The sequence below is a fragment of the Mesocricetus auratus genome, unplaced genomic scaffold, assembly GCF_017639785.1.
Source record: "Mesocricetus auratus isolate SY011 unplaced genomic scaffold, BCM_Maur_2.0 Super-Scaffold_100676, whole genome shotgun sequence".
Classification (NCBI taxonomy): domain Eukaryota; kingdom Metazoa; phylum Chordata; class Mammalia; order Rodentia; family Cricetidae; genus Mesocricetus; species Mesocricetus auratus.
In genome coordinates this window covers 131,928,064-131,955,446 of record NW_024429266.1, presented here as the reverse complement: position 1 = coordinate 131,955,446, position 27,383 = coordinate 131,928,064, and the positions used below count along the sequence as shown (strand labels likewise).

Here is a 27,383-nt window from a genome sequence, read left to right as displayed (position 1 = left end):
TGGAGCGAGGCGGCGGGATGCAGCGCCCCGGGCCCTTCAGCACCCTCTACGGGCGGGTCCTGGCCCCACTGCCCGGGCGGGCCGGGGGCGCGGCCTCGGGCGGGGGCGGGGGCGGGAACAACTGGGGCCTCTCGGGCTCCCATGTGCAACTGCCGGGGCGTGCACATTCTGAGACCCACGGCAACAAGGGAGGCTCGAGCACGGGCGGCCCAGCGCCCTCCACGATGTCCAAGGCCGAGGAGGCTAAGAAGCTGGCGAGCCGGACGGCGGTGGAGAACCACGTGAAGGTGGGTAGCTTGTGGCGGCGTGATGGCTTCGTGCTGCGCTGCGCCTGACGCCTGAAAGGGCGGGGGCTGCAGGAGAGGGGAGAGGGTGAGCCTTGTATCTGCATTCACGAGACCTTTCTTGACGTCGAATCGGTGGGTGTCAGCTCTCCCCCAAATAGAGTCTTCCCCCCGCAAAGGTCTCCTGTCCGGCTGGAACTGAGTGCACCAAGGAGCCTGGCATTACCCTGTTTAGAGTCTGTCAGGTTGTTCAATGCCTGCCTAGTCCTAATCAGCCCATTGAAAATGGTGAGCCCTGAGGCTGCCTCGAGTTCTTCACTTCTCACCGGGAAGCCACTGAGAACTGGTTTGCAGAGTTTTGAAATTCTACTCCAAGCCTATTAACTCCTCCTACGTGCAGTCTTTACATAGGAGCCATCCAGTTAAGCCTTGCTGTTGACAGGGCCGGGTGGGCACGACCCCTGGAGGTGCTGTTCTTTAGGTGGGGTCCAGATGTTTAACAGTTACTCAGTGAGGCTGTCCCCACTTGGCTTGTTAAGTGGCGGGTGTGGTGCTGTGAGTGGACTCTTAGTGTACTTGGGTTTGATGCCCCGTATTATCTTAACTGTGTTATTTCTGCTGCCCTGTGGTGGAGTTTCCTGATCTAGTTTCCTACTTCTTAGATAGGGCTATCAGAATCCACTTTTCCATAAAAGGAAGTTTTTTTCCTCTTTCGGTTGTTATTGCTGTGCTACACAAAGTTACTTTGCAAAGATGATGTTCTTAGAGATCTTTCTTTCTTCCTGCCAAGAGCGAGGGCAGCCTGAATGGGTGGGACAGGGTCTGATAACCTCTGGCTCCCTCCTGTTCTACGCCACTCTTGTTTCAGGCAGGGTTCCCGTGCTCTTCTGTTCTGGTGTAGCTTTTTTGCTCCTCTAGTTAGCATAGGATTTTAAGAGGGTTTAGGGTATGAGTATGAATGTAAAATGTGTGATTTGGCTCTGTTTGGAATTCAGTGCCAGAGCTGTAAAAAAGGGACAGTAAAGTGAAATTTCAAGATACCTTCATGAAGTGACTTAATAGATTGGTAAATGAAATCTATACCTTAGGAGAGCCCATTATCTAATTATTCTGTTAATGTTTAGTGGTACATGTCTCCTTGACCTTTGCTTTATAGTTATGTATTTGATTAAATTAAAAATCCACAAGCGCCGGGCCGTGGTGGCCCATGCCTTTAATCCCGCCTTTAATCCCAGCAGAGGCAGGTGGATCTCTGAGTTCGAGACCAACCTGGTCTACCAAGCGAGTTCCAGGACAGGCTCCAAAACAATACAGAGAAACCCTGTCTTGAAAAACAAAAACAAAACAAAACAAAACCAAAACAAAAAACAAAAAAAATCCACAAGCCTCCTTCTCATGTTAGAACCCCCAAACACTGGATTCTAGCCATACTCAAAGAAGTTACCAGGGAATCCTTGGGGGATCTCTATTTTTTTTTTTTTTTTGAGACAGGGTTTCTCTGTGGTTTTGGAGCCTGTCCTGGCACACTGTAGACCAGGCTGACCTCGAACTCAGAGATCCACCTGCCTCTGCCTAACCAGTGCTGGGATTAAAGACGTGTGCCACCACAGACCGGCTCGGGCTGTCTGTTGAAATATTGTTGTTTGTCCTGTAGGGTTTGATTCCAAGGACCTTACTATTTACTTCCAGTTTTTCCTTGGCTTCCTAAGGATAGTAGGAGAGGATAATTTCCTCTTCCTGTTTGGAGACTCAGGCTGGCTAGCAGCTTGCCAGGAACTTGATACGCCTTGAGTGCTGGGATTAAAGGTGTGCACCACCGCACAGCCACATGCTCTGATTCTACCGCCCAAGTGATGGCATTATAGGTATGTGGCATCACACTCGGCTTCCTTCAGTTGTTTGACTCCAGACACTTGTGACCTATGCTCTAGTCCTCTGTGCATTTCTCTTGCCTAACTCCCCATGAGCTCTGGGAGAAGAGTTATTGTCATCTGCCCATTCAGTGTTGAGTGCAGTGAGACCTGCTTAGGCAGTGTTCATTGGGTTGTGTAGAGGTGAACACTGATATGGCGGTTGTAGGTTATTTTATGGTGGCCCTTTTCCTAGGCGCTGAGTTTGGGGTTTCTAGTCTCCCCAACCTCCACTGACTGTTTCTATTTCAGTGGTTGTAAAACTCAGAATTCTCAATTGAATGTTTGTCACCAGGTCCAGACGTGCCTGATCCTAAAAAAATGTAGTTATCTTGGACGTGTTACTGTGCATGTCTGTGCTGTCCTCATGGTCTGTTGCTTCATCCTTTGCTCTCTGTGAGGCCTGGGTTTTGTGTTGAGACTGACTTAGCCTGAGGAAAGTATTCATATTATTATTAGTACTATTAGTATTTTGTTTTTTGAGACAGTCTCACTAGATAGCCCTGGTTGCTCTGGAATTCACTGTGTAGACCAGGCTGATCTCAAACTCAGATTTTGCCTGCCACTACCTTTCAAGTGCTGGGATTAAAGGTGTGGACTACCACACCTAGTGATTTCAGTGTTTTCAGCCTTGTGGAAGCCTGTTTTACTAACACCATTCCAGACTCATCAAATACCTGCCAGGGCTTAGCCCACCAGAGCCAGTCTCATGGATTTTTGAGATCACTCCATTGGGCACTACACTGTTTAGCATTGTCCATTAGGGCTGTCAGCTGTTGGGCCAGTTTGCAGGTAGCCGTTGGCCATTTCTAGTTGGTTTTGACTAGGCCGCAGACTCCTGTCTCATATCATTTTGTTTTAAGGTAGCAGGCCCTGCAGTTCATTTTACAGAGTAGAGCTTGTCTGATGTACTAGGTTCATCTGAGTGCTGCTTGACTCCTGGGAGCAACATGAGTTAGTTAATGAGGAGTCTGATAATCAGATTCTCAGCATCAGGTCAAAAGTGAAGGTCAGGTTAAGTTTGGTGGTGCAGGCCTTTAATCCCAGCACTTGGGAGGCAGAGGCAGGCAGATCTCTGTGAGTTCAAGGCCAGCCTGGTCTACAGAGGGAGTTCTAGGACAGCCTCCAAAACAATACAGAGAAACCCTGTCTTGAAAAAACAAACAAAAACAAAAAAAAAAAAACAAGAAATGGAGATGTTAGGCTGGGTGGTGGTGGTACACGCCTTTAATTCCAGCACTCAGGAGGCAGAGGCAAACAAATCTCATTTAGTTCGAGGATAGCCTGTTCTACAGAATGAGTTCTAGGACAGCCAGGACTGTTATACAGAGAAACCTTGTCTCAAAAAAAAAAAATGGAGATGCTCACCATAATTTGAATACTTTATATCTTGAGTATTTAGTTGTTTTAAATGTTTTGTGTTATTTTCCTTTACTTATGTGAGTCCTTTGCATTTTTGGGTTTGTATGGACAGCTGATAACTTTATTAGGCTCTTTGCTCCTGTGAAAGCATACTGGCAGGTGAAATCTGTAAGATTGGTTCTGGTGGGCTAAGCCTTTTGGTGTCTTTGAGTTTGGAACTGTTTGTTAATCTAGGCTTCTACCTGATTGGAAACATTTAACTGCAGCACTTGAGAGGCAGAGGCAGACAGATCTCTGTGAGCTTGAGACTAGCCTGGTCTACATAGTTCCGTGGCAGCCAGAGCTACCTAGTGAGACCCTGTCTCTCTCTGTCTCTCTTTATTTTCTTCCCTGAGACAGGATTTCTCAGTATTGTTTTGGAGCCTGTCCTGGAATTCACTCGGTAGACCAGGCTGGCCTGGAACTCAGAGATCCATTTATCTCTGCCTCCCAAGTGCTGGGATTAAAGGCCTGTGCCACCAACGCCTGGCTTGAGACCCTGTCTCAATAAACTTGCAAGCATCCCACAGAAATAGTCTCTCTCACTTCTAGTGCTCACCCCTCCTGCAGCCGCCACCTGTGTCAGGCTGTTTCCACCAAGGAAAAGGAATCCTATTATGTGTCCTATATCCAGATCCTCTACTCTTCCCCGCTTTGCTGGTGCAAGTAAGGGTGATGGCCTGCTTCCTGTCAGCACTGAGGAGTCTCTGTACAAGAATTCAACAGAGAAACCTCAGGAGGATGCTTACTGTACTGTCCCAGGTGGGACATGATCATGATAAAATAGGTGGGCAGGAAGTTTGCCCACAATGGCGCTGTCACAAGCGTCTATCGTGTGGAGAAAACTCAGCTACAGGGTGAGCAGGCAAAACACAGCCCAGTTCCTGACAGAGACTGGATTGGCCAAGGATGACTGCCTCAAGTACCTGCGTCTTCCTTAAACTTAAGTTAGGATTTCCTTGTGACAGTAGACTATTCCGACCCCCCATTCCTTAATTAAAAACCCCACAGCTTGTACAGTGTTACCATTTAAGGGGCTTTTAACTCTGTCTTGTGGACTTCTTTATCAATCTGAAGAGATTCCCCCCCCCAAAAAACCCCACAGAAAATGATGGATAAAGTCTTATGTAGACTTAGGTAGGTAGGAGAGGCCCAGCTAGAAACATTTTTAGTGTGTTAAGTGTGTGATTGCCGTTAGGATTTGATTCGTTTTTCTAAAGTCTTTGTACTTGTTGGTCCTTTTCCATCTTAGTTTTAGATGTAGTCTGATTTTGAGAAGGACCAAATGAAGCATGGGACTCTGGGACTCTGGGACTGTGGGACTCTGGACCTGCACATTACTGTGGCTCTTGTACTGTGGGGGATGAGACGTTTTAGCTGCAGCCCTTAGTTTCTTCCTCCTACGAGGAAATTTCACAATGGTCTTTTCCTTGCCAAGTGAATTGCTAATAGTTGTTCCACTCTAAGAAATTTGAGATGCAGTGCTCTTTCAGCGGTCTAAATCTTGAATTGTGTAAAGTGAGGTTGTGTGCGGTTGATAGGGTTATATAAGATGATTTTCTTTGTAAGGTAACATAAGGACATTAACTGTTATGTCTACATTTTATTCAACTCATTAAATTAATGCTACAGGAATAAAATTAAATGATTTCTAAAGATTAGAATTTATTGTATAATGCGGGATAATAACCAGTTGCATCTCATGGAACACAATGAATTGAATTTCATGGGCAAGATTTGCTAACAGTTTTCTACAGGTTGAAGTCAGTCTATGGAACTGTCAAATTCCACACACTCTTGTAGGATGGAATAGTACAGGCACGTGGCAGAATTCTGTTGAAGGGATCTAGTAACTTTTGGCTTACTTCAGTTCTCCCCACCCCTCGAGACAGGGTTTCTCTGTGGCTTTGGAGGCTGTCCTGGAACTAGCTCTTGTAGACCAGGCTGTCCTGGAACTCAGAGATCCGCCTGCCTCTGCCTCCTCAGTGCTGGGATTAAAGGCGTGTGCCACCAAGGCCCAGCAAGTAGTCAGTTCTTACTTGCAGTGTTGCATGAATATTTGGAGTGAGCCAGTGGGTCTCTAGGTCATAGGGGTCATTGTGAAACTATGCTTTATATTAAGACATGCAGGTTCTCTTGGTATTGCTTCTTGTTTTTTTTTTGGTTTTTCGAGACAGGGTTTCTCTGAGGCTGTCCTGGAACTCACTTGGTAGTCCAGGCTGGTCTCGAACTCACAGAGATCCGCCTGCCTCTGCCTCCCGAGTGCTGGGATTAAAGGTGTGCGCCACCAACGCCCGGCTGCTTCTTGTTTTTTATTGAAACAAGGTTTCTCTATATAACAGCCCTGGCTGTCCTAGAACTCACTCTGTAGACCAGGCTGGCCTCAAACTCAGAGATCCACCTGCCTCTGCGTCCTGAGTGCTGGGATTAAAGGTTAAGTGCCACTACCACCTAGGTGGTATTGCTTTTTGGTGGAAGGCAAGTGTAGATCTTAGGCCAGTGGTTCTCAACCTTCCCAATGCTGCTGATGTGACTCTGTGAAAGGGTCTTTCAACCCCCCAAAGGCTCTCTATCCACAGGTTGAGAACCACTGTTCTAGGCAGTGTTCAGTGTTAGCTGCTGCTCTGGTTGGTGGTTTTGCCTTAGCCTGAAGGAGGGTGTTCCTAGGAAGTTGCTTAGGAACCAAGCTCCATGTTTGCTTTGATTGTTAGTGTCCCTGTTTGGTTTTTTTCTTTGTGGTCTACCCTCTGATCATAGGTATCTTCTCTTCTTAGGATGGCAGACTTAGTGTTGGGGCATGTGTTTACTGTCCTTTGTATTTGGCAGGCAGAACAGATTCTAAAGAGACTACTTCTTGCTAAGGGTCCATAAGGTGAGACTAAAAGCAGAATAAAAGCCCCATCATCTTCTGTCTCTATCTGTATCTGTGCCCTTTACTTTGAGTTAAGCACTTGCTTAATTATGCACATGGGCATGTTAATCATTCATGGAGTGTTGGTCTAAAAACCAGTGCTATTTGTCTCATCCTGCTTCAAGAGTGAAGGTAATGGAGCAACTTACTGCCATCAGTTCTTCCAGACCTCAAACACACCTGGAAGTCTCCAGTCATTTACCTAGAGCTGTGTTTCAGGAATGATGGAAGCTAGGCAGATCACTCTATAATGAAGTCACCCTCAAGTAGGAGCTGTCATTTCAGCTTGGATGTTTCCTTCAGCAATGAGGATATCTTTGAAGCACCTTGTAGAATCTTTGCTGAGACAGTGATCAAACAGTCCAGAGTTTGACCAGCATTGCTTAATGATGTGTCTCTTGTCCTCCCACTCCCCTGTGTAAAATCAGTCAGTGCCCTGAAGATGACTGAAAGCTTGGTTTTCTCTTTTCAGTGTAATTATGTTGAGTAAGATCCTTTCCTGCCTTTTCACCATTACACCTGCATCTTTGGTGGGGCCTAGCATGTCAGTCCTCATAGAGTCAAGCTTCCAGCCCGGGCTCTGGCTACAGAAGTGCTCTGCCTGTGAAGACTTCTAAGCTTTTCATTCTCTTCCCATGCAGAGTAGGGCCCCTTGGTGTTAGCCGGACAGAAGGAATATTGACTTCTGAAGTCTCTTCCTACTCTCCTTTTTCTTACTGACTCTGGCAGAGCTCTGGATTGTATGCATGATGTTTCCCTGAGATTTCTATGAAGATGGTAGTCCCTGCCTTCTGGAGACTTGAGCTTGTGCAAAAAGGCAGCCAGAAAGCCCAGCTTTCCACCCAGGCCGTTCTCCCTCCTTCCCTCCTCTCCTCCATTGCTTTCTCATTTCCTCCCTTGGATTGGCCAGGGATCTTTAATTACTGTTTTTTTTTATAGGCCAGTTCTGTGAGGCCAGCTTATTCAGTTAACGTAGAATAATTGAGCCAGTTATTCATATGGGCTGTGGGTAGGGAGGAATGGTTAAATGGGGATGGTAGCAGTGTCAGAAAGGGAAGAAGAGGGCTCTGTCAGCTGGATAGCAGGATAAAGTACAGCTCCAGGTTCAGTGGTTACATGTCTGTGAAGTAGGCATAGTGCCTACCTGTCTTGCACCTGTGCTAGTGAACTGTTGTTCATGATTTCATTGCTATAAGTCTAGTCCAAGGGAGTACAACTACTTTTAATGAATTTTGTTTTTCCTTTCCTCTTTTTGGCAGAATAACCAAGTACTGGGAATTGGAAGTGGTTCTACAATTGTCCATGCTGTGCAGCGAATAGGTATGTTCTCGGATTGTTTACTGGATGTTTCTTGTGTCTTCCTGGGGTAGGAGGTGGCGGAAAGGGAGGGAATGGGCAAAGGTTTGGTTTTGTCTTAGCTCCCATCCAGCCCAGCTTTGCAGAGCTGTTCACCTGAGGTTAGTTGAGTGTTTCTCTTCTTAGGAAAGAGAGATCCTTGGCTCTCTTCAGTGACTTCAGGAGAGCCCTGCCTATGTTTACCATGTTTAGCTGGAGGGGAGGAACTGACTTAGGTGAGACCTTAGCAGAATTTGATGGTGCACACCCATCAGGGTTCCTGTATGTGTTCTCAGGCATCCTCTGAAGCCTGTGTGTTTCTCAGGCAAACACATTGAGGTCACAGTGTCCCGTCTATGACCCTAGCAAGGATGAGGCTCCTGTAGTTGTTGGCTGGTTTTGTAGGTGTTGACTTCACTCTGATTGGGTCCTGTCTGTACTTAGGAGAAACTCAGACATTATCAACTCCCGTGGTTGCACAACAGGTTCTACTACCCTGTTCTTTGTTGGTAAAAACAAAGCCTGGAAGAGGCTTTTCCAAATGCCCATCTTTGACAGGTGTCAAGGGTCAGGGCCCAGGAGGCAAAACCCAGATTACTGTTGTGACTGGGAAGTGGCTGTGTTATGGAGGTGATGGCTGATGGGAGATTTAGTGACCAGTACATCTAACTTTAACCCTGTATATGGAGAATTTTATGGCATAGGAATTACTGTGAATTCACAGGAGTGACATCTAAGCCTGCCAAGAGACAGACTTGATTAAAAAGACTTGGTGCACGCCTTTAATCCCAGCACTCGGGAGGCAGAGGCAGAGGCAGGCGGATCTCTGAGTTTTAGGCCAGCCTGGTCTACAGAGTGAGTTCCAGCACAAGGCTCCACAGCAATACAGAGAAACCCTGACTTGAACTCCCCCCCCCAAAAATTTCCTGAAAGTTTAAAATGAACACTTGAAATTAATAGGTACCTTTAATCATCCTCTGGGACCTATAAATCCTTATATCTTATTAATGCAGAGTGAAGTTCTGATATTTTCATGGAAAAGGATTATAGTTTAGATTGAAAAGTAGGTGGCCAACCACACCTTTAATCCCAGCAATGGGGAAGCAGAGGCAGGTGGATCTCTTGAATTCATGGCCAGCTGGGTCTACAGAGTTTCAAGACAGCTAGGGCCACACAGAAACCCTCTGTTGAGCCCCCCCCCCAAAAAAAAAAGAAAAAGGAGGAAAGAAAGAGCACTAAGGACCATATTCCAGCCACTGGTTAGCTGTGTGACTACCAAGGTACTTTACTTCTCGGTGCCTCTGTTCCTCATGTGTAAAGTAGGGGTGACAGTTACAACTTTTAAGTCCTGACAGCCCGAGAGGTAAAAGGTTGATATATACACAACTTTTATCAAGTTGCAGACACACAGCAGCAGTATGACTGAAATGGCCTTCTCTGTGGTCAGTGTTTGTCTGCAGGCTCTCTGGTGTCTCTGTCTTCTGAGGTATGAAGTCAGGTTACTAGCTTTTTCATCAAAGATGGGAACATAGTCAGCTGTCAGTGGATAGGCCTCTCCCCTTTGGTTGGATTGAGAAACACACAGGTTGTCAGGTGTGGAGAATGAAGCACTACCAGTGTGACTCTTGTTTCCACAGCTGAAAGAGTGAAGCAAGAGAATCTGGACCTCATCTGCATCCCCACGTCCTTCCAGGTACGCCATGTCCTGTGTTCCCTTGTGTGTCTTAACCTCTGCTGCCAGGTCTTTGTCTTGTCATCAGGGTTGTTTTCCTTGAAGAGCCAGGCGCAGGAAGGGAGCTGATCAAGCTCTTTGGTGGTGTAATTTTTTTGAGACAGGGTCTCAGTATAGCTTTGAATGACCTAGAACTCATTGTAGAGCAGTTTTGACCTTGAACTCTTGATCCACTATCTCTATGGTAGGATGAGCATCTTTTGGGTATAGGCCCATGAGTGATATAGCTGGATCTTGGGGTAGATCATTCCCGTCTTTCTGTTTTAACAGCTACACTCATTTCCATAGTGGCTTGTAGTCGGACTTTCTTTGGACTGCCAGCTCCAGAATGACTTTTCATTAATTATGGAAGTTTGGCCTTAGCTTAGGCTTGTTCCCAACCAGCTCTTAAAACTTAAATTCACTTATATTTATCTATGTACTGCCATGTGGCTCGTTACTTCTCCTCAGTGTGGTATGCCCAACTTCCTTCATAATGAGAGTCCTCTGCACCTCGGTAAAGGATCTCTCTGAAGGGCACATTAGTTAAAGATGGTGCCGAGGGGAAGTCAGGGTGAGTCCTGAGATGTTTACAAAAAAGGGTGATTGGTTGCTGAGATTGACCAGATGAGGTCACTGCATGAACAGCTCGTGTTCACTAGGTAAAGCATAGGGCGCCTACGTGCCTGATAGCCTGACCTTTAAAACCATTGGCTGGCTGTTTTCCCCTCTCCTGTTTGTTGCTTTAAAAGATGCTTGCTGTGGGGCAATAATTGAGTTCCTGCTTGACTAGACTCCCTGCTGCATCTGATCCTGGGAGAGGAAGGAAAGGGCAAGTGGTGCACTCACCCTTCCCAGACACAGTTTAGCCTTCCGTGGTTGGGCTAAAACCCTGCAAAAGCAGGTGTTTGGGTGTGGTTTGTGCCTAATCTGGGTTTGAGAGGGAGCCCCCACTGCTCCTATATACAAACAGACTGACAAAGAAATTAGGGAGAACACCTTTTACAAAAGCCTTAAATAATTAATATAAGATATCCTGGGATATTAGCTCTAACTAAGCAAGTGAAAGAGGAAGAAAAGTTACAGTGGTTGCTTTCTGACTCAGGCAGAAGAACAGCAGCAAATGGCCTTACAATTTTTAGTTAGAGAAAAAAGGGAAGGTCTGTGTTAGAATGGGGTAGGATGTGGTGGTGTATTGTGACTGGGCATGTCAATTAGGTAAACAAAAGGGGCCTTTTGATTGCTAGACTTTAATGCTTTGGTTGATGAACTTTGGTAGTCAGCCTCAGGAAGAGACAGTAGCCAAATAAGGAAGTAGACCCCCTCCCTCCCTCCCTCCCTCCCTCCCTCCCTCCCTCCCTCCCTCCCTCCCTCCCTCCCTCCCTCCCTCTCTTTTTCTTTCTTTCTGCAAGGCAGAGGGAATTGGAGAAGGCAAGGCCTGCTAGAGCCATGCTCAAGTGGGCTGTTGTCCCTTCAGGGCTACTAATTTATGTATATTGACTTTGTGCTCTGCTACTTTGCTGAAAGTATTTTATCAGCTGTAGTAGTTTCCTGGTAGAGTTTTTTTCAGGTCTCTCTCTCTCTCTTTTTTTTTTTTTTTGGTTTTTCGAGACAGGGTTTCTCTGTAGCTTTGGAGGCTGTCCTGGAACTAGCTCTTGTAGACCAGGCTGGCCTCGAACTCACAGAGATCCGCCTGCCTCTGCCTCCCAAGTGCTGGGTTCAGGTCTCTTATGTATGCTATTATCTATAGTTAAAGATACTTCTTCCTTTGTAATTTGTATCCTTTTGATCATCTTCAGGTGTCTTATTGCTCTAAGACTTCAAGTACTATATTGAATAGGTATGGAGTGGACAGCCTTGTCTTGTTCTGATTTTTGAGGAATTGCTTTGAGTTTCTCTCCATTTAAGGGATGTTGGCTATGGCTGTAAACTGCCTTTATTATTTTGAGGTATGTCCTTTGTATCCCTAGTCTCTCCATATTGGAGTATGTCAAAGGCCTTTTCTGCATCTAATGATCATGCCATTTTTTGTCTTTCATTCTGTTTTTTTTCCCTCAGTATGTTTTTATTTAAATTAGAAACATGAATGCTTCACATGCCAATCCCAGCTCCCTCTCCCACGCTTCCTCCCTTGTTCCTCCACCGGCCCTCCCAGCCCCCCACCCAATCCCCACATCATTCCCCAGGGAGGGTGAGGCCCTCCTTGGGGGGAATCTCCAAAGTCTGTCATTGCATCCAGGGAAGGACCTGGGCTCTTCCCCATGTGTCCAGGCTGAGAGAGCATCCCTCTATTTGGAATGGGCTCCCAAAGATTCATATACCATGGTAAACCCTGATCTACTAACCAAGGCCCCAGTGATTTCTGTGGCTGCCTCACTGGCACTACATTCATGGAATCTGGATCAGTCCCCTGTTGGCCTCTCAGCCATCAGTCTGGGATTTAAGAGCTCCTCCTTATCCGGTCAGCTGTCTTTGTGGGTTTCACCTCATGGTCTTGACCCCTTTGCTCATCACTCCTCCATCTCTGCAGTTCAGTGTTTAGCTGTGGGTATCTGTCTCTGCTTCCATCAGTCCCTGGATGAAGGTTCTAGGATGGCATATAGGTTTAGTCATCAACCTTACCATCAAGGAGGAGCTATTAGTGTAGTCTCTCCACTATTGCTTAGTTTGCCAGTTGGTGTTATCCATGTAGAACTCTGGAGATCTCACTAGTGTCAGCTCTCTCCTCAAGCCTATAGTGACTGAATCTACTAGGGTATCTCTCATCCTGCTCTCCTCTATTCTTACCTCGACTCAACCTTCCTGCTCCCTCATGCCTTCTTCTATCCTCTTCTTATCCCCCCTCTTTTTCTTGGTTCCCTCTCCCCTCCCCCGATGTTCCCAGTCTGCTCAGGAGATCTTGCCTCATTCCACTTCTGGGGTATCATGCATGTCTCTTGGGAACCTCCTTGTTTCCCAGACTCACTGGCACTGGAATTGTAGGCTGACACTCCCCTGACCCATATCTAAAATCCATATATGAGTGAGTACATACCATGTTTGTCTTTTTGTGTCTGGGTTACCTCACTGAGGATGGTTTCCTCTAGTACCATCCATTTGCCTACAAAAGACTCCGTTGTTTTTCTCTGCTGAGTAGTACTCCATTGTGTAAATATACCACATTTTCTCTATCCACTCTTCAATTGTGGGGCATCTAGGTTGCTTCCAGGACCTAGCTATTATATATGATGCTGCTATGAACATAGTGGAACAGACATCCTTGTTTGAATAGGCATCTTTTGGGTATGTGCCTAAGAGTGGAATTGCTGGGTCTTATGGTAGACTGATTCCCATTTTCTTGATTTCCATAGTGGCTGTACGAGTTGGCCCTCCCACCAGCAGTGGAGGAGTGTTCCCCTTTCTCCATATCCTCTCCAGCACAAACTGTCATTGGTGTTTTTGATTTTAGCCATTCTGACAGGAGTAAGATGAAATCTCAGAGTTGCTTTGATTAGCATTTCCCTAATGGCTAATGATGTGTTGAGCACTTTCTCAAGGGTCTCTCAGCCATTTTATACTCCTATTGAGAATTCTCTATTTAGTTCAGTCCCCCACTTTTTAATTGGGTCCTTTGTTTGGAGACTTGCTTCTTGAGTTCTTTGTAAATTTTGAAGATCAGTCCTCTGTCAGATGTGGGGTTAGTGAATATCTTTTCCCAATCTGTGGGGTATCTTTTTGCCTTGCCTACTGTGTCCTTTGCTTTACAGAAGCTTCTCAGTTTCAGGAGGTCCCATTTGTTAACTATGGATCTCAGTGTTTGTGTTACTGGTGTTATGTTCAGGAAGCAGCCTCCTGTACCAATTCATTCAAGGGTACCTCCCACTTTCTGTTCTAACAGGTTCAGTGTGGCTGGATTTATGTGGAGGTCTTTGATTCATTTAGACTTAAGTTTTATGCCCGGCGATAGACATGGATTTTTTGTGGTGGATTATATTTATTGATTTGTGTATATTAAACCATCCCTGTATCTCTAGGATGAAGCCTAGTTGATCAAGGTGGATGATCTTTATGATGTGTTTTTGGATTTGTTTTACAAATATTTTATTGAGAATTTTTGCCTCTGTTCACAAGGGGAATTGATCTGAATTCTCATTTTTGGTTGGGTCTTTATGTGATTTGGGCATCAGGATAATTGCCTTGTGGAATGAATCGGGCAATGTTTCCTATGTTTCTGTTTTGTAGAATAATTTGAGAAGTTTTGATGTTAATTCTCCTTTGAAAGACTGGTAGAATTCTGTTCTAAAATCTAGCATTGGGCTTTTTTTGCTTGGGATTTAATTACTGCTTCCATTTCGCTAGGGGATATAGTAAATTGCTCTTGAATTCTTTTGGTGAGACTTACCTCTGAGGTTCCTCTTCAAGTTTCTAAATTTTCCATTTCCAGTTTCTTTCAGTTTGTGTTTTCTTTATTGATTCTGTTCCTACTTTTCATGTTCTTGAACTGCTTTTTCAGAGTTTTATTTCATACCCTCTTTAAGGTTCCCGATCATATATTTTGAAGTCCTTGTCTTGTGTTCCATCCATATTTCGTTTCAGCGCCTACTGTAGTAATTGAGGTTTCTGGGCCTTAGGGGAGACATACTGTCCTGGCTGTTATTGGTTGTATTTCTACTCTGGTGCCTGGGCATCTGGGTTTGGGATGATTGTAATTCTTGGTGTTAATATCTGGTCTTGTCTTTGTTGGGTAAGCCGTTCATTCCTTGGTTCCTGTTTCCCCCTCTGGATCTTAGAGTGTGGTGGCTGTGGGGTGCCTGGTAGGGAGTGCTTCTGAGTGGCTCCTGGGGATCCTGGGTGGAACTTGTTCATAGTATTGTGAGTTGACATACTGGACAGATATTGTGGTTCCAGCTGAAGATCAGGGAAGCAAAGCAGCTGGTCACTAGCTGTCACCTCTAGCTCAGGCTGAAACGGCTGATCCCCACATGATCTCTTCACCAAGTCTCAAACTGATGCCTCTCCTCAGGGTGGCTGGAGAATGAATGCCTCCTACTGGAACTGAAGCCCTGCTTCTATCTTTTATATCTTTTAATCCCTGGGATTAAAGGCATGTGATCTGTTACTCTTTTAGACTGATTCAATCTCATGTATCCCTTGGTGGTCTTGAACTCAGAGATCTGTCTTTCTTAATTCTGATTCCTAGGATTAAAGGTGTGTGCCACCACTTCCTAACTTCTGGCTGCTGGGATTAAAGGTGTATTCCTGGCTTCTATAGCTTGTGACTGACTTTGCTTTCTCAGACAAGCTTTAATAAATCATTAATAATATATCACTACAGGATGGCATAGAGGGCACACAGATAAGCTCTGGAGAAGCCAGGAAAGGCTAAACATGCCAGTATCTCCTCAAAGGAAGAAGATGCTTACCTGTTCTTAGATGCTTACCTGTTCTTCCGGAAAGCTGGGAAAGAGTGGATTACAACTTGGTGATCCTTTGTTATCTGTAGAGCCAACTTTACTTATATCCCCCAGAATTTATACTTTATGTATCCAGGATGCTTTGCACTTAAATCTTGAGCATTGCTTGCTTCTAGGCCATAAAGCCCATCTTTATGAGTGATGTCACTAGTACTTTATAACAGCCTAAGTGACTTCTGTGTCATTTTAAGGCCATGATTTCTGTTATTCTAGGGTCAGGCCAATCCTGACACCCACAGGCATTATTTTACCAATTTTCCATATATCCTATATCCTGGGCACCATCTCTGAGTCAACAGTACCCATCTTTATGACAGAAGCCAGATGTATTTTATAAAGAGTTTCAGTGTAGCTGGGCGGTGGTGGTGCACACGTTTAATCCCAGCACACGGGAGGCAGAGACAGGTGGATTTCTGAGTTCGAGACCAGCCTGTTCTACAAGAGCTAGTTCCAGGTCAGCCACCAAAGCCACAGAGAAGCCCTGTCTCGAAAAAAATTTCAGTGTAAACGTGTCTTATATACTATTATGCTCATGGGGCTGAGTGCTGTATTTAAAATATGGCTAAAATAAAAGAGCTGGTGTCAGACTCTGGAAGTTTGAACAAGTGATGCTGAACTCACCCTGATAGTTTCCCTGCTGGTCATAAAGTTGCAGCCCCTCCTTCCCCCAGTGTAGAACAGTGGGGTGGGCTCTGAGAAGGGCCACAGAGGGGAGGAAAGCTGTGTCTGCCAGGAGGATCTGATTCCCTGGCCTGCATGGTTTTCAGGCAGAGAGAGTCTTGGGTGTTGGCAGATGAAACAAAGGTCTGGGGTGAGGAAGCAAACTGTAGTTCCCTGGGATCCTGATGATTTCTCATTCTTGAAGTCCTCCTGCCTCAGCATCCTGGATCTTGTGTTTTGTGAATTTGGGTCTTATTTTAGCTCCCTACCTCTGTCCATGCTAGGGTTTAACCTGAGGCCTTTGGCATGCCAGGAAAATGCCCAGCGTAGAGAGCTCCATTCCCAGTCCTTGGTCTCTTGAGACATGACATCGTTGTTTTAGCTGAGGCTAGGTTTGAATTGGCTGTGTGTCTCAGCCTCCCAGATGTGTTAGAAGGTTTAGGAGCACCCTGACATTTTTTCCTAAAGCAGGGAACGGAAGCTCATGTCTCACCTCTGAAACTGTCTCCCCTGTGTGCTGCAGTTCCTGAAATGAAGTAGCAGTGAGCATTGCTTTTTGTGGGGCTAGATCTCCCACCTGTTGGAGGGTGAGTTTAGATATGAGAGAGAACCTAAGTTAATCTTTAAGGGTTCTGCAAACCCTTGCCATATTTTCAGAGTAAATGATTGTGGTTGTTTTTTCCTTCCCTGTGCAGGCCAGGCAGCTTATCTTGCAGTATGGCTTAACCCTCAGCGACCTGGATCAACACCCAGAGGTAAGGCAGAGAGAGACTGATTCTCTCTCTCTCTCTCTCTCTCTCTCTCTCTCTCTCTCTCTCTCTCTCTCTCTCTCTCTCTCTCTCTCTCTCTCTCTCTCTGGATCTCTCTCTCTCTCTCTCTCTCTCTCTCTCTCTCTCTCTCTGGATCTCTCTCTCTCTCTCTCTCTCTCTCTCTCTCTCTCTCTCTCTCTCTCTGGATCTCTCTCTCTCTCTCTCTGGATCTCTCTCTCTCTCTCTCTGGATCTCTCTCTGGATCTCTGTGAGTTGAGGCCATCCTGGTCTACAAGAACTAGTTTCAGGACAGCCTCCAAAGCCACAGAGAAACCCTGTCTCACAAAAACAAAACAAAACAAAACAAACAAACAAAAAACGAAGAGGTGGTTAATTTCCAGTATAGGCATAGTACAAGTTGGCTTCCCTGAGATTTAACCTCTAGGGCTCAGTACAGATATGGCAGCCCCAGGACTTGTCCATTGTTTCTTGAGAGTCCCTTCGTGTAAGCAAGCCAGCCTGCATAGCTCACACCTGAGCAGACAGAAGTCGTATCTGAGGCAGCTCTGGCCATTTGCAAACTGTGGAAAGGGCTGTTAAGTTCAAGGGTTGTCACCCAGAAGAGACCGAAGCTGTGGAGTGTGAGAAGCACCCCTGTCTCCCAGTCCACCTGAGCTGTCATTAGTTATAGGGCTAGTTTAATCTTGACAGTGGGTACTCTAACTATCCCAGTGGATGGATGTGGAAAGGGTATGTATGCCATTTGCTTAAGTGGCAGAAGCTGATTTGTAACTTGTACACTTCAGGCTCTAGAGCAGTGTTGTAGCAAGAGGCTAAGTTTGTGCTTAGCTGCAGAGGCTCCATGGCAGGCCAAGAGAGGATCATTGGAGGGGAAGATAATAGCCGTGGGTGTGTGGGTGATGCCCAGACTTCCTGTAGTGATTTGGGCATAGTGGAGCAGGCATGGGGTGGGGATTTGACATGGTCTATCGGTCCATGCCATGGAGTACATGGTAAACAATGGGAAGGACCTCCTGGATTTCTGTGTGCAGAAAGCGTTTCCAAAATCAAGATCATATCAAATGTTTGTCATCTTTAGAGATGTCTTCTTTCAATATTCTTGTCCATTTGAAAATGCCTGTATCTGTTCATGTTAGTGCCATCTTTGGATCAGTTTTACTCTGCCCTTTTCATTATTGATCTTTCTTCTCCCCTTGGAATTTAATGTTCCAGTCCTGCTGTATATCCGTGTATGGCCCTTTGGAGGGTTCCACACTACAATACCTTAAATGTTTGCCCTTGCCTGCCACCCCCAGAGTCAGTATTTTAACTTCTTTGGGAATGCATGCTAACAATTCCACTTTGTTCATGGAGAGCAAAGTAAGCAAATATAGTGTAATAGCTGGACAGTGTATGCCTTTGACCCTCAGCTCCTTTCTCTTGGGACCCCTGCAAAGCATCTTTTTAGTCTAGTGAGTGGAAATACTGGGCCTAGCTAACGGAGCTGCTGAAACCTGATGAGCTGCTACTGTTTGATCAGGTTTGGCACAGCATCTCAGCTCAAGCTGCCCTTTCCCTTCTCTTACAGATTGACCTTGCCATCGATGGTGCTGATGAAGTGGATGCCGAGCTCAATCTCATTAAGGGTGGTGGGTGAGTATTGGGACTTGGTTGTTAAAGAGACCCTCAGCTAACCCTTAGCAAAGCAGAAATGGAGGACAGAGTAAACAGTTGTCCCGGGTACCCGTGAGTCTGTCTTCCTTGTCAGCACATTAATACCATATGCCTTGGAGCCAGCCTGCCATTTCTGATTATTCTTGGGTTAGATGATCAGGTCTGTGGCTTTTGTGTTGAAACTCTGAAGTCTGTGATCAGTTGGGGAACTCTTTCTTTATTTGGAAACAGCAGAATGACAGTGTTCATGGGTTTTTATGTTATGTAATCCTCACTGCATGTGTGAAGTAATTACCAAAGGAGCAGTAGAGACAGGCCATTCAGGGTCTGGCCCGGGTGCTGCCACATAGTCCACAGGGCAGTCTTCTTAGGACATGTCCAGAGATGTCTCCCCAACACAGAGCCTCTCAGACCTCTCTCAGAGGGGATGTGCTTGGCAAGAATAGACCCGTTGTCCACTTCCTTGGTTTCTACCAGACACAGGCTAATGTTTCTGTATTCCACTTACTAGAAAGCAGCACAGTAGGATTGAGGGTGGCTCTTTAAAAACAGAAGTCAAATTTCTCTTTAAGTGCCTGGATTGAGCAGGTGTGGGATTCCTGTGTCTGCTCCTAGTCATCAAATTAAGATGATCTCACTCTAATGTGCACTTTCTTCTTCCCTGTCAGAGGCTGCCTGACCCAGGAGAAGATTGTGGCTGGCTATGCCAGTCATTTCATTGTGATTGCTGATTTCAGGTACTGTTCCAGGGTTTTGCACTCCAGCTGAGGTTCATGGGGTCCCAAGTCTTGTTCCCATGTACAGAGAAGGAAGCTTGTAGGCTGACCTGCTCTCTAGGAGTCCTTGCAGTGACTCCTGCTAATTATCACAGCACTCTTGCATGAAGCTGAGACCTCATGTTTGGGGCTGGGGAGGAAACAGTGTCACCCTGTGGGCAGAGCTCATCTGCATGTGACACTCATGTTTTCAGAGGGAGCCTCAGGAAGCAAGACAAGCTGTGTCCACAGGCAGTGACTCAGCACATCCTCCCTCCTCTGGGGTCAGGCTAAGCCACACGTGACTATGCTGTGCCCAGTCTGTCCGAGCAGGTTTTTTTTCAAGTAGCCTCGGGCCCTTGTACTGAGCATGTTAGAGATACCTGCATATGTACTTACTTAAGAACATAGCAGCAAGGAAAACCTAGGTTAGTCAACAAGCCAGCAGAGCAGGTGTTTTTTGCCACATTATCTCAAGTGTAAAGCAGCCCATACTTCTGAAGGCCCCTGTTCCTGATCCCTTTCCCCTCCAGCTGTCTAGTTAGCCCCTTGCCTTAATTTGGTTGTACGTTGAACTTACTTAATTTGATTGGCATTCTTTCCAGGAAAGATTCAAAGAACCTTGGAGATCGGTGGCACAAGGGGATCCCTATTGAGGTCATCCCAATGGCCTATGTCCCAGTGAGCCGAGCTGTGACTCAGAAGTTCGGGGGTGAGGTGGAACTTCGAATGGCTGTCAACAAGGCAGTAAGTGGCCAGGGAGGTTTCCGAGATCCCTGGTTCATTGTGCTCCTGTTCTCCTTTCTGTGGCAGTTAGGCCCCTGAAACCTGTGTGTGTGTGTGTGTGTGTGTGTGTGTGTGTGTGTGTGTGTGTGTGTGTGTGTGTGTGTGTGTGTGTGTGTGTGTGTGTCTGTGTGTGTGTGTGTGTGTCTGTGTGTGTGTGTCTGTGTGTGTGTGTGTGTGTCCGTCTGTCTGTCCGTCCATCCAATCATACCCCCTGAAACCTTTGTGTGTGTGTCCAACTGTATCAAAGTGGTCATGCTTCTCCCTGACATTCCTGGGGGTTACCTTGTATGGACTGCGCAGTGAGCAGCCTCTAAACACCGTCTTCTGCAAACTCTGGGGCAGAAAGTTTTTCAGGTTCCCCTAGTGTGATATTTTCCTTTCTCCTCTCAGCGTTTTTGAGGCTATCCCTGTAAGAGTACAACTCTCATCTCAAAGAGCATTATTAATAATTTATTTTAGAGCCAAATAATGGTCTGGGAATACAGATTTAGGTTACCCCAAATTATGCATTCCACTGAGGTAACAGTTTTAAATTTGTATAGAGACAAAACAAAGAAGGTCAGAAATGACACTTTCAAATACATTGGAAATGCCTAGTAGGCAGGTCACAGAAAAATGGGGTGCAGGCGGTGGCCCTACCACTCTGACTCTTGTAGTATTTTAGCCTTTTGTTTGGTGGGAGGTATGGGTGTGTCTACATTTCAAAGGGTCTATATGCCCTGCATTCTCCTTCTATCCTAAATGTAGCAGGAAGTAGACTTTCTTGGGGAGAGGGGAACACAGCACCCCATCAGAAATGTTTCTCTTCAGGTTGCAAAGAACTTTTTCTTTTGCATTTAAACAAACAACCAAAAGTAATGAATGGAACTGAGTGTAGCTATAAGGAAAAATTGGGAAATAGAGAAAAATAAATGATCGTTAACTGCCCTGATGTGCTTTCTTGACGTTCTTCAAGAGGAACTTTAGGAACTGGTTATACAGTGCCTTCCTAGAGGCCTCGGCCCTCTTCCCTTGAATTTTTGTTTGTTTGAGGAGCGGGGTCCTACATAGTTCAGGCTTCTTTGAACTTGCTGTATAGTTGGAGTTGACTTTGAATTTCTTCTCCTGTCTCTACCTAACCAAGGGTTGGGATTATAAACATAAGCCACCACACCTGGTTTACCTTTGTATAGTTTTAGCTGGGCTCTACTCCAGGCTGCAGAGGAGTCTTACTTGCCTATGTTTAGTTTGTCAACATTTTTATTGCTAAACAATCCTATTCTCTAGTGTCTAGTGGTGTTGAGAACTTTCTATCCCTATACCTGTTTGACTGTGTGTCCCTTTCTTTTTGAGACAGGGTTTCTCTATGTAGCCCAGGTTATCCTGGAACTCATCTGTAGAGCAGACTGGCCTCAAATCAGAGATCCAACTACCTCTGCCTCCTGAGGGCTGGGATCACAGGCTTATGTCACCAATGCCCAGATGCCCTGTCCTTTTAGTGAGACATTGATGGGGAAGGTGTGATGTGTGAAGTCAGTACAGCCTTATTTTGTATTTTTGATGGTGCTTATGCTAAGCTTTGAGCTGTAGTTATGTTGGCAGTCATTCTGTTGGAGGTTTTCACTCTAAGTTAAAAACTTCTCCGTTGAACCCTTCCTGTTTGCATCTCTGTCCCCCTTTTTGCCACTTGAGAAACAAGGTTCGGAGAAGCCAATGGTTTCTCTTTAGAATTAAGAGAATTAAGACTTTAATCCAAGTCTCCAGGACTCAGTGCTCACTGCTGCTTTACGTCACCACCATCTAGGAAGCACAGAGCAGGATCAGAGCCTATCAGTTAGGAAGCCTATTGTGTTGTCCTCTTTACTTTCCTTTGCCTACCTGTGTTTTCATCCTTGGTCACCATGGAAAATTATCTTCTAGGGGCCTGTGGTGACAGATAATGGGAATTTTATCCTGGACTGGAAGTTTGACCGGGTACACAAGTGGAGTGAAGTGAACACAGCTATCAAAATGACTCCAGGTAACCTGAGTGGTATTCGCTGGACACAGTCTCCTGTCCTTCCATAACTACCTGCTCTTCAGGCCACAGAGGCATGATGGATGTGTGCTTTGTAGCACTTAGTTTTGTTAAACTTGAATCATCTCCCTCCCCCTGGCTTATGTAATAGTGCTGATGTATATGTAGTTTACAGTCTGTTTGGATTGGGATAGCCTGGGAGCTGATGGCAAGTCTGAGGGTGCTTGCTTTGAAATAAGGTCACCATATCTGTGAGAGATTCTGCCCCCTACCTTCTTTTCCACGAGTTTGATGCAGCCTCTTTGATCTTCTTAGGGAAAAGCGACTCAGTTCACCCCCATTCACTGGTTACATATCATAGGCAAGGTACTATAGGCCTATACATGGAATTGCTCCCAGATTGATGTAACCTGGGGAGGGCTGTGTGAAGCCATGCCTGCAAATACTGAAAGTGCGAATTCTGTTGGAGAAATAGCAGAAGTGTAGTTCACAGTGATTCCTCTTTGAAAGGCGTGGGACTGTTTCATAGAAGTGATGTTGCTCTGGATATTAGTATCACATTATCTAGACACCGCTAAGTGTTCTAAACAGTTCCATTGGATTCTCACTTGGATGAGGTAGTTACAGGGGACAGCACAGGCCCAGAGCTCAGCTAAGTGGTTTGTCTAATAGTTTCAGTGCCAAGGTGGGAACCTAGGTTGTCTGCCTCTTGACCTTAAACTTTTAAGATTGGTGTTATTTTTAAGTATGGGTGTGCAAGTTTGTGCATTCTGGTGCAGGTGCCTATAGAAACCCGAAGAGAACATTTGTTCTCCTGGAGCTGGACTTAGAGGTAGTTGTGTGCTTTCCAACATGGCATGGGTGCTGGGAACTGAACTTGGGTCCTCTACAAGAACAGTATTCTCTCTTGAGCACTGAGTCATTTCTCCAGCCCTTAGACACTGGACTTGAATGCTCACTTGCCCAAGTGACATGCTGAAGTGAGGTCGTGTGATGCAAGCATAGACTTTATGCCAAGGGGTAGTTAAATAGGAATTGAGGACCTACCTGGGTGAAGGTTGGGGGAGCTGAATAGAGATGAATTGGAGTCCAGGCTTCAGAAATGTGGAGGGTCAGAGCTTGTAGGAGGGGATTTAAAGGAGGAGGTGATTTGAAAGGCATCATCATTCTTGCAAGGCTGAGGAATAGTCTAAATCTTATCTGGGTAGTGAGGTAGATAAAACTGTTTATTGCAGTGTAGTGGCTGAGTGGCTGCTGGGGGAAGACTGCCCGAATAAAGATTCTAACCTACCTGTGTTTTAGCAGTATGAGCTTGGAGCCCCTAGCTCCAAGCTGTGTGCCTAAGTTTCTCCTCTGCAAAAGGGCCAATACTAGTACCTACCTCATAGGGTTAGTCTGAGGATTAAATGAGTTATAACGATCACCACTTAAAACAATGCTGGATGAATAAAGGCCCTAGGGAGAAAGGATACACTGTTGTCATTAATTAGCTACTACATTAATGCCATGTAGGGACACAGGCCTGTAATCCTGGTACTTGGGGGGTAGAGGCAGGATGATCAGGAGGTGAAGGACTTCCTTTGCTTTATAATGGGTTTGAGACCGGCCTGGGCTACATGAGGCCTTGTTTCTATTTCCACCGGCACCCCCTCTGTAGCTGACCTGCCACTCTGTAGAGCAGCTGGCCTCAAACTCAGAGATCCACCTGCCTCTGCCTTCTGAGTACTGGGATTAAAGGCATGTGCCACCACTGCCATCCCTCCCACACTTTCCCCCCCTTTTTGTTAGATTCTAAGTTATTTGTGCTAGTTGGGAATGAAACCAGTATGACTATATGAGCTTCTTCCAAGTCCAGCCTCTGGCAGTCTTTCCTTCATTCATTAAGTAAAACATACAAATTACTCTGTTGCTTAGTGTTACCTTTCCAAAAGGCCAAGAAGGCAGGAGGGAGATGATGTGCAGGTCATGCTTGGTAGGCAGAGTGCACTTGTGCCTGGTAATCAGACCGACCCAGGGTGGAGTGGAAAGTCCGGTTCCCCATTTGCCCACTAGGGGGCTCTCTTGCTCTTCCTCAGGCCTTCCTTGGCTTTTGTGACTTTGAAATGTTATAAGTGGGGTAGTTTTTTCCACGTTGCCTTTCACTAAGCATGAAGAATCTATATCCTGGAGACTTCAGAGTTACAACTGAGAGTGAGGAAGATGGCGTGTTACAACAGGTCCATCCATGGTTTGTCGCTGGCTCTCCTTTTTGCTGTTGGAAAACATCCAGGAAAGAGGAATGGGGCAAGCTTTCCTGCTTATTCCCAGGTGCATTTGTACAAGTGAGACACTCAGCAAACAGTCCCTCTGTGTGTTTCATTGGGGCTGTCCTCTGCCTCATTCAGCATGCTCTGCCTTTCCTTGAGTTTTTTTGGGGTGAGGGGATCAGTCAGTCCTAGCACTTTATTGAATGGAGGCTCCAGAATCTGCCGCAGACTACTGCACTGATGCTTCCATATAGCCTTCGAGGTGGTCAGAATGTATGTGGAGCACTGCTTTGTTCATTTTCAGAAAGCTCTAGTTGTGCGGGCTGTTTGTGCCAGGACCGTCATACTTCAGTCACTCAACTCCATTTTACTTGTGTATTGATGGCTGTCCACAGATGTTCTAATTTTACTTACCCATTGGAAGTTACCTTATTCTAAACTATGAGTAAACAGTGGCAAGTGTTACTAAAAGAATTGTATGACCTGTTCTGAGAAGCTTCCCTGCCTTCTCCCTTTAACCAGAGTAATGGCACACCGTGCTCAGTGTGTTCTCATCTCGGCTTACTATAGTGACTCACAAAAGACTGACCTTACTCAAACAATGGTGATGTTCCAGTTTTTAGCCAGAGTAATGGCACACTGTGCTCAGGTGTGTTCTGTGCTCTCTCATCTCGGCTTACTATAGTGACTCACAAAAGACTGACCTTACTCAAACAATGGTGATGTTCCAGTTTTTAGCCAAGTAACATCATTGACATAACTAGATCCCTGATAGTGGTTATTTACATTTCCAGTCTTGTGTGTGAGCATGGAAGTACCATATCAAAAGATTAGTCTTTATTAAGGAATATTAAGCTACACAAAGTAGGGATGTCATATGATATTTTATTAGGGAGAAGTCACTTATGTGAGAAGCTGAGAATCTACGCTCTGCTGCTCTCTGAGACCTGACTGGAACCCCAACTGAACATGTCTATTTCCCCTCAGCTTTTTTGTGCCCCATTCCTTCTACGTACCTGTGACCACCCAAACAGGCATGGTCAGAGCTACAGGTACTTAAGATCTCTCCCTACAAGTCATTTTACAAAATGACATTAAATTGCTCCCCACATTAAGAGTACCTGTTTACCAGTACAGGGAACTAATGCAGGTCCCTATTTTCCTACACTAGATTCATTATCCTTTTCTTTGATAGTTGGCCCGTGTTATTTTGCTATAGAATGTGTGTTTATAAACATTTTTGATGAAGGCCATATATAGTTAATTCTCATTACTGAGTAGTATTCCACTGTCAGTATGCCTGTGCAAACAAGTGTGTTGATATATTCATGCTACTCTGTGCATGTGAGTATGCAGTTGAGCATATGCATAGCTTTGCTTGTGTACACCCATGTGCAGAAGCCAGAGGATGATGTTGTGTGTCCTGTTTTCCTTTGACTTGAGTCAGGTCTCTCACTGAACCTGGGGCTGGACGTTGGCCAGCAAGCCTCAGCACTGTGCCTTCACAAATCTGGGCAACTGTCATGACTTACCCTGGTGATTGAGTAGTCTTTCATGCCCCGTCACTAGTGAGCTTGAATGAATGCCTTTTGAAACACTGGCTTTTTGGGATTGCTTTTTAAAGAAGCACTTGATAAGTCACTTTTCTTTTGGGTTGTCTTTTACTTAGTGACTTATTCTGATGTGACTCCCTTGTCAGGAGTATACTTGTGAGGGCTTGGTGGTGTGACTGAAGATATATGGAGGGGTGGTCTTGGAGGGCCCTGTAGAAGACACTTGGGAGGATGAAGAGGAGCAGCTAACCTTGACTCTGTACCGATGACCAGTCAGGCAAGGGGAGCAGCATGAGCAGAGGCTCTAAGGTGGGATGAAGCTGGCACATTTTGTACACAGCAAGCCATGATGTAGTGGGAGGAAGAGGTGTCAGGAAGGAGCAAAGATAACCCTAGTTGCTTTTAGTTACTGTAAGAGAGCAAGGCTTTAGTTTTTATGTTTTGTCTGGTGCTGTTTGTTTGCTCCCAGAGACCCTGGATGCTGGCTTTGTCTTGGGAAGTTGGACTTAATGCTCCTTTTCTTCATTCTGCAGGTGTGGTGGACACCGGCCTGTTCATCAACATGGCAGAGAGAGTCTACTTTGGGATGCAGGATGGCTCAGTGAATGTGAGGGAGAAGCCCTTCTGACCCTGCGAGGAGCAGGGTGCACACCTGAGTCTCCAGTCCAGGCACAGTGGACATGCCTCTCCAGGAGCCTTTGCCTTAATGTACTAATATCGCTGTCCACAGTGCCGGAGTGGACAGCTGGCCACGGGTGGGTGGGTGAAGGGGTGGTCAAATCCCGTCTTATGAAGTATTGCTATGTGTCTTTTTAAAAAGAAATTTAAATATATATATTTTTACTATTAAAATATTCAGTTTTTTTATAAAATAGAACTTGATTTTATGTTTTATATGAAACATTTACCAAAAACAAAACAAAACAAAACAAAAAAACCAGGAGGTCAGGACTGACTGTGAATGCTTTGACTTGACCTGTTGGCTAAGCTTCTGAGGTTTTGGATTTGCTGAGAAATAACATCATGGCATTTCCTTAAGTCAGCCAGCAGCGAGTGTCTCCTGATGCCTTGTGGGAAACCTTGTTTACTTTCTTGCCACACTCTGTTCTGTTTTGGTTGTTTTCACTGTCCCACTCCCAAATCCTAGTTACGATCTAAAATCAGGTTTACAGCCGTCTGGGTGGAGCAGTGGGGTTTGTGGTGACTTGGGCTAAACTCCCAGGTGAGAATGCACCTTCTCTGGGGCCCTGGCTTGCTGGGGTCCTGCATGTGGCGGGAAGCTTTTGCCTGCTGTGAGATGTGAAGCACTTAGTTTTTGTCATTGAATGATTTTCTATGTTAATATTGTTTTGTTCTCTAATGAAACTTGTATGATTTGGCATCAGAAGCTGTCACTTCTTTGTGCTGTTTGAAGGTTGAAATAAACATTGTTGTGCCATTTTGACCCTTTGTCTTTGCTATAGATTTTTGCAGTGAAATGGAAACTAATTTTGCTCACCTAGTTTACGTCAGATAAGAGTTGGCTCCACTTAGGAGTCTGAGATAGGCCAGGTAATGTGTCTGCTGTTTCCGACAGGTTATCATCTCCTTTATTGAAACAAGGATCTGTGAGTTCCAGAGACCTTTGCTGCAGGTGTTGATTTTCTCTGAGGGCAGCATAGTTGAGCACACGTTTGCCCATTCTCAGCTGCTGTGTTTGACCTTTAGTCATAGAAGAGACTGGACTTTTCCTTTCCCTTAGTCTAGTGCTCAGATAAACTGCCCAGTAAGCAGTAGACCGCCTAGAAAAAGCTTCATAGAGAAGGGTAGGCTGTGACCAACCAGCGGTAGGTAGTTCTAGAAGGGCCTCATAGGTCCATTCTGTTAGACATCCCTGTGCAGTGAGCCCTGGTTCCCCTCGTGCTAACTCTGCAGTTGTCTCCTCAGTTTATCTCTGCTTTGAGGGTGGAACTCGGCTAT

General features: G+C 45.6%; 1 protein-coding gene across 1 annotated transcript; it reads left to right on the top strand.

Annotated features, from left to right (window-relative positions):
* Rpia (ribose 5-phosphate isomerase A) lies at nucleotides 1-26,868 on the top strand. The gene is made up of 9 exons (XM_040738138.1): nucleotides 1-287; nucleotides 7,766-7,826; nucleotides 9,479-9,534; nucleotides 16,361-16,420; nucleotides 18,003-18,067; nucleotides 18,757-18,825; nucleotides 19,449-19,590; nucleotides 21,529-21,628; nucleotides 25,958-26,868. The coding sequence occupies exons 1-9, from the start codon at nucleotides 18-20 to the stop codon at nucleotides 26,050-26,052; spliced, it is 918 nt and encodes a 305-aa protein (XP_040594072.1). The 5' UTR covers nucleotides 1-17; the 3' UTR covers nucleotides 26,053-26,868.
* The last annotated feature ends 515 nt before the right edge of the window (nucleotides 26,869-27,383 follow it).

Coding starts and splice junctions, on each gene's coding strand:
- Rpia (XM_040738138.1), top strand. CDS start 18: ATGCAGCGCCCCGGGCCCTTCAGCACCCTCTACGGGCGGGTCCTGGCC. Junction 18,826..19,448: donor ATTGTGATTGCTGATTTCAG/GTACTGTTCCAG, acceptor CATTCTTTCCAG/GAAAGATTCAAAGAACCTTG. Junction 21,629..25,957: donor AGCTATCAAAATGACTCCAG/GTAACCTGAGTG, acceptor TTCATTCTGCAG/GTGTGGTGGACACCGGCCTG.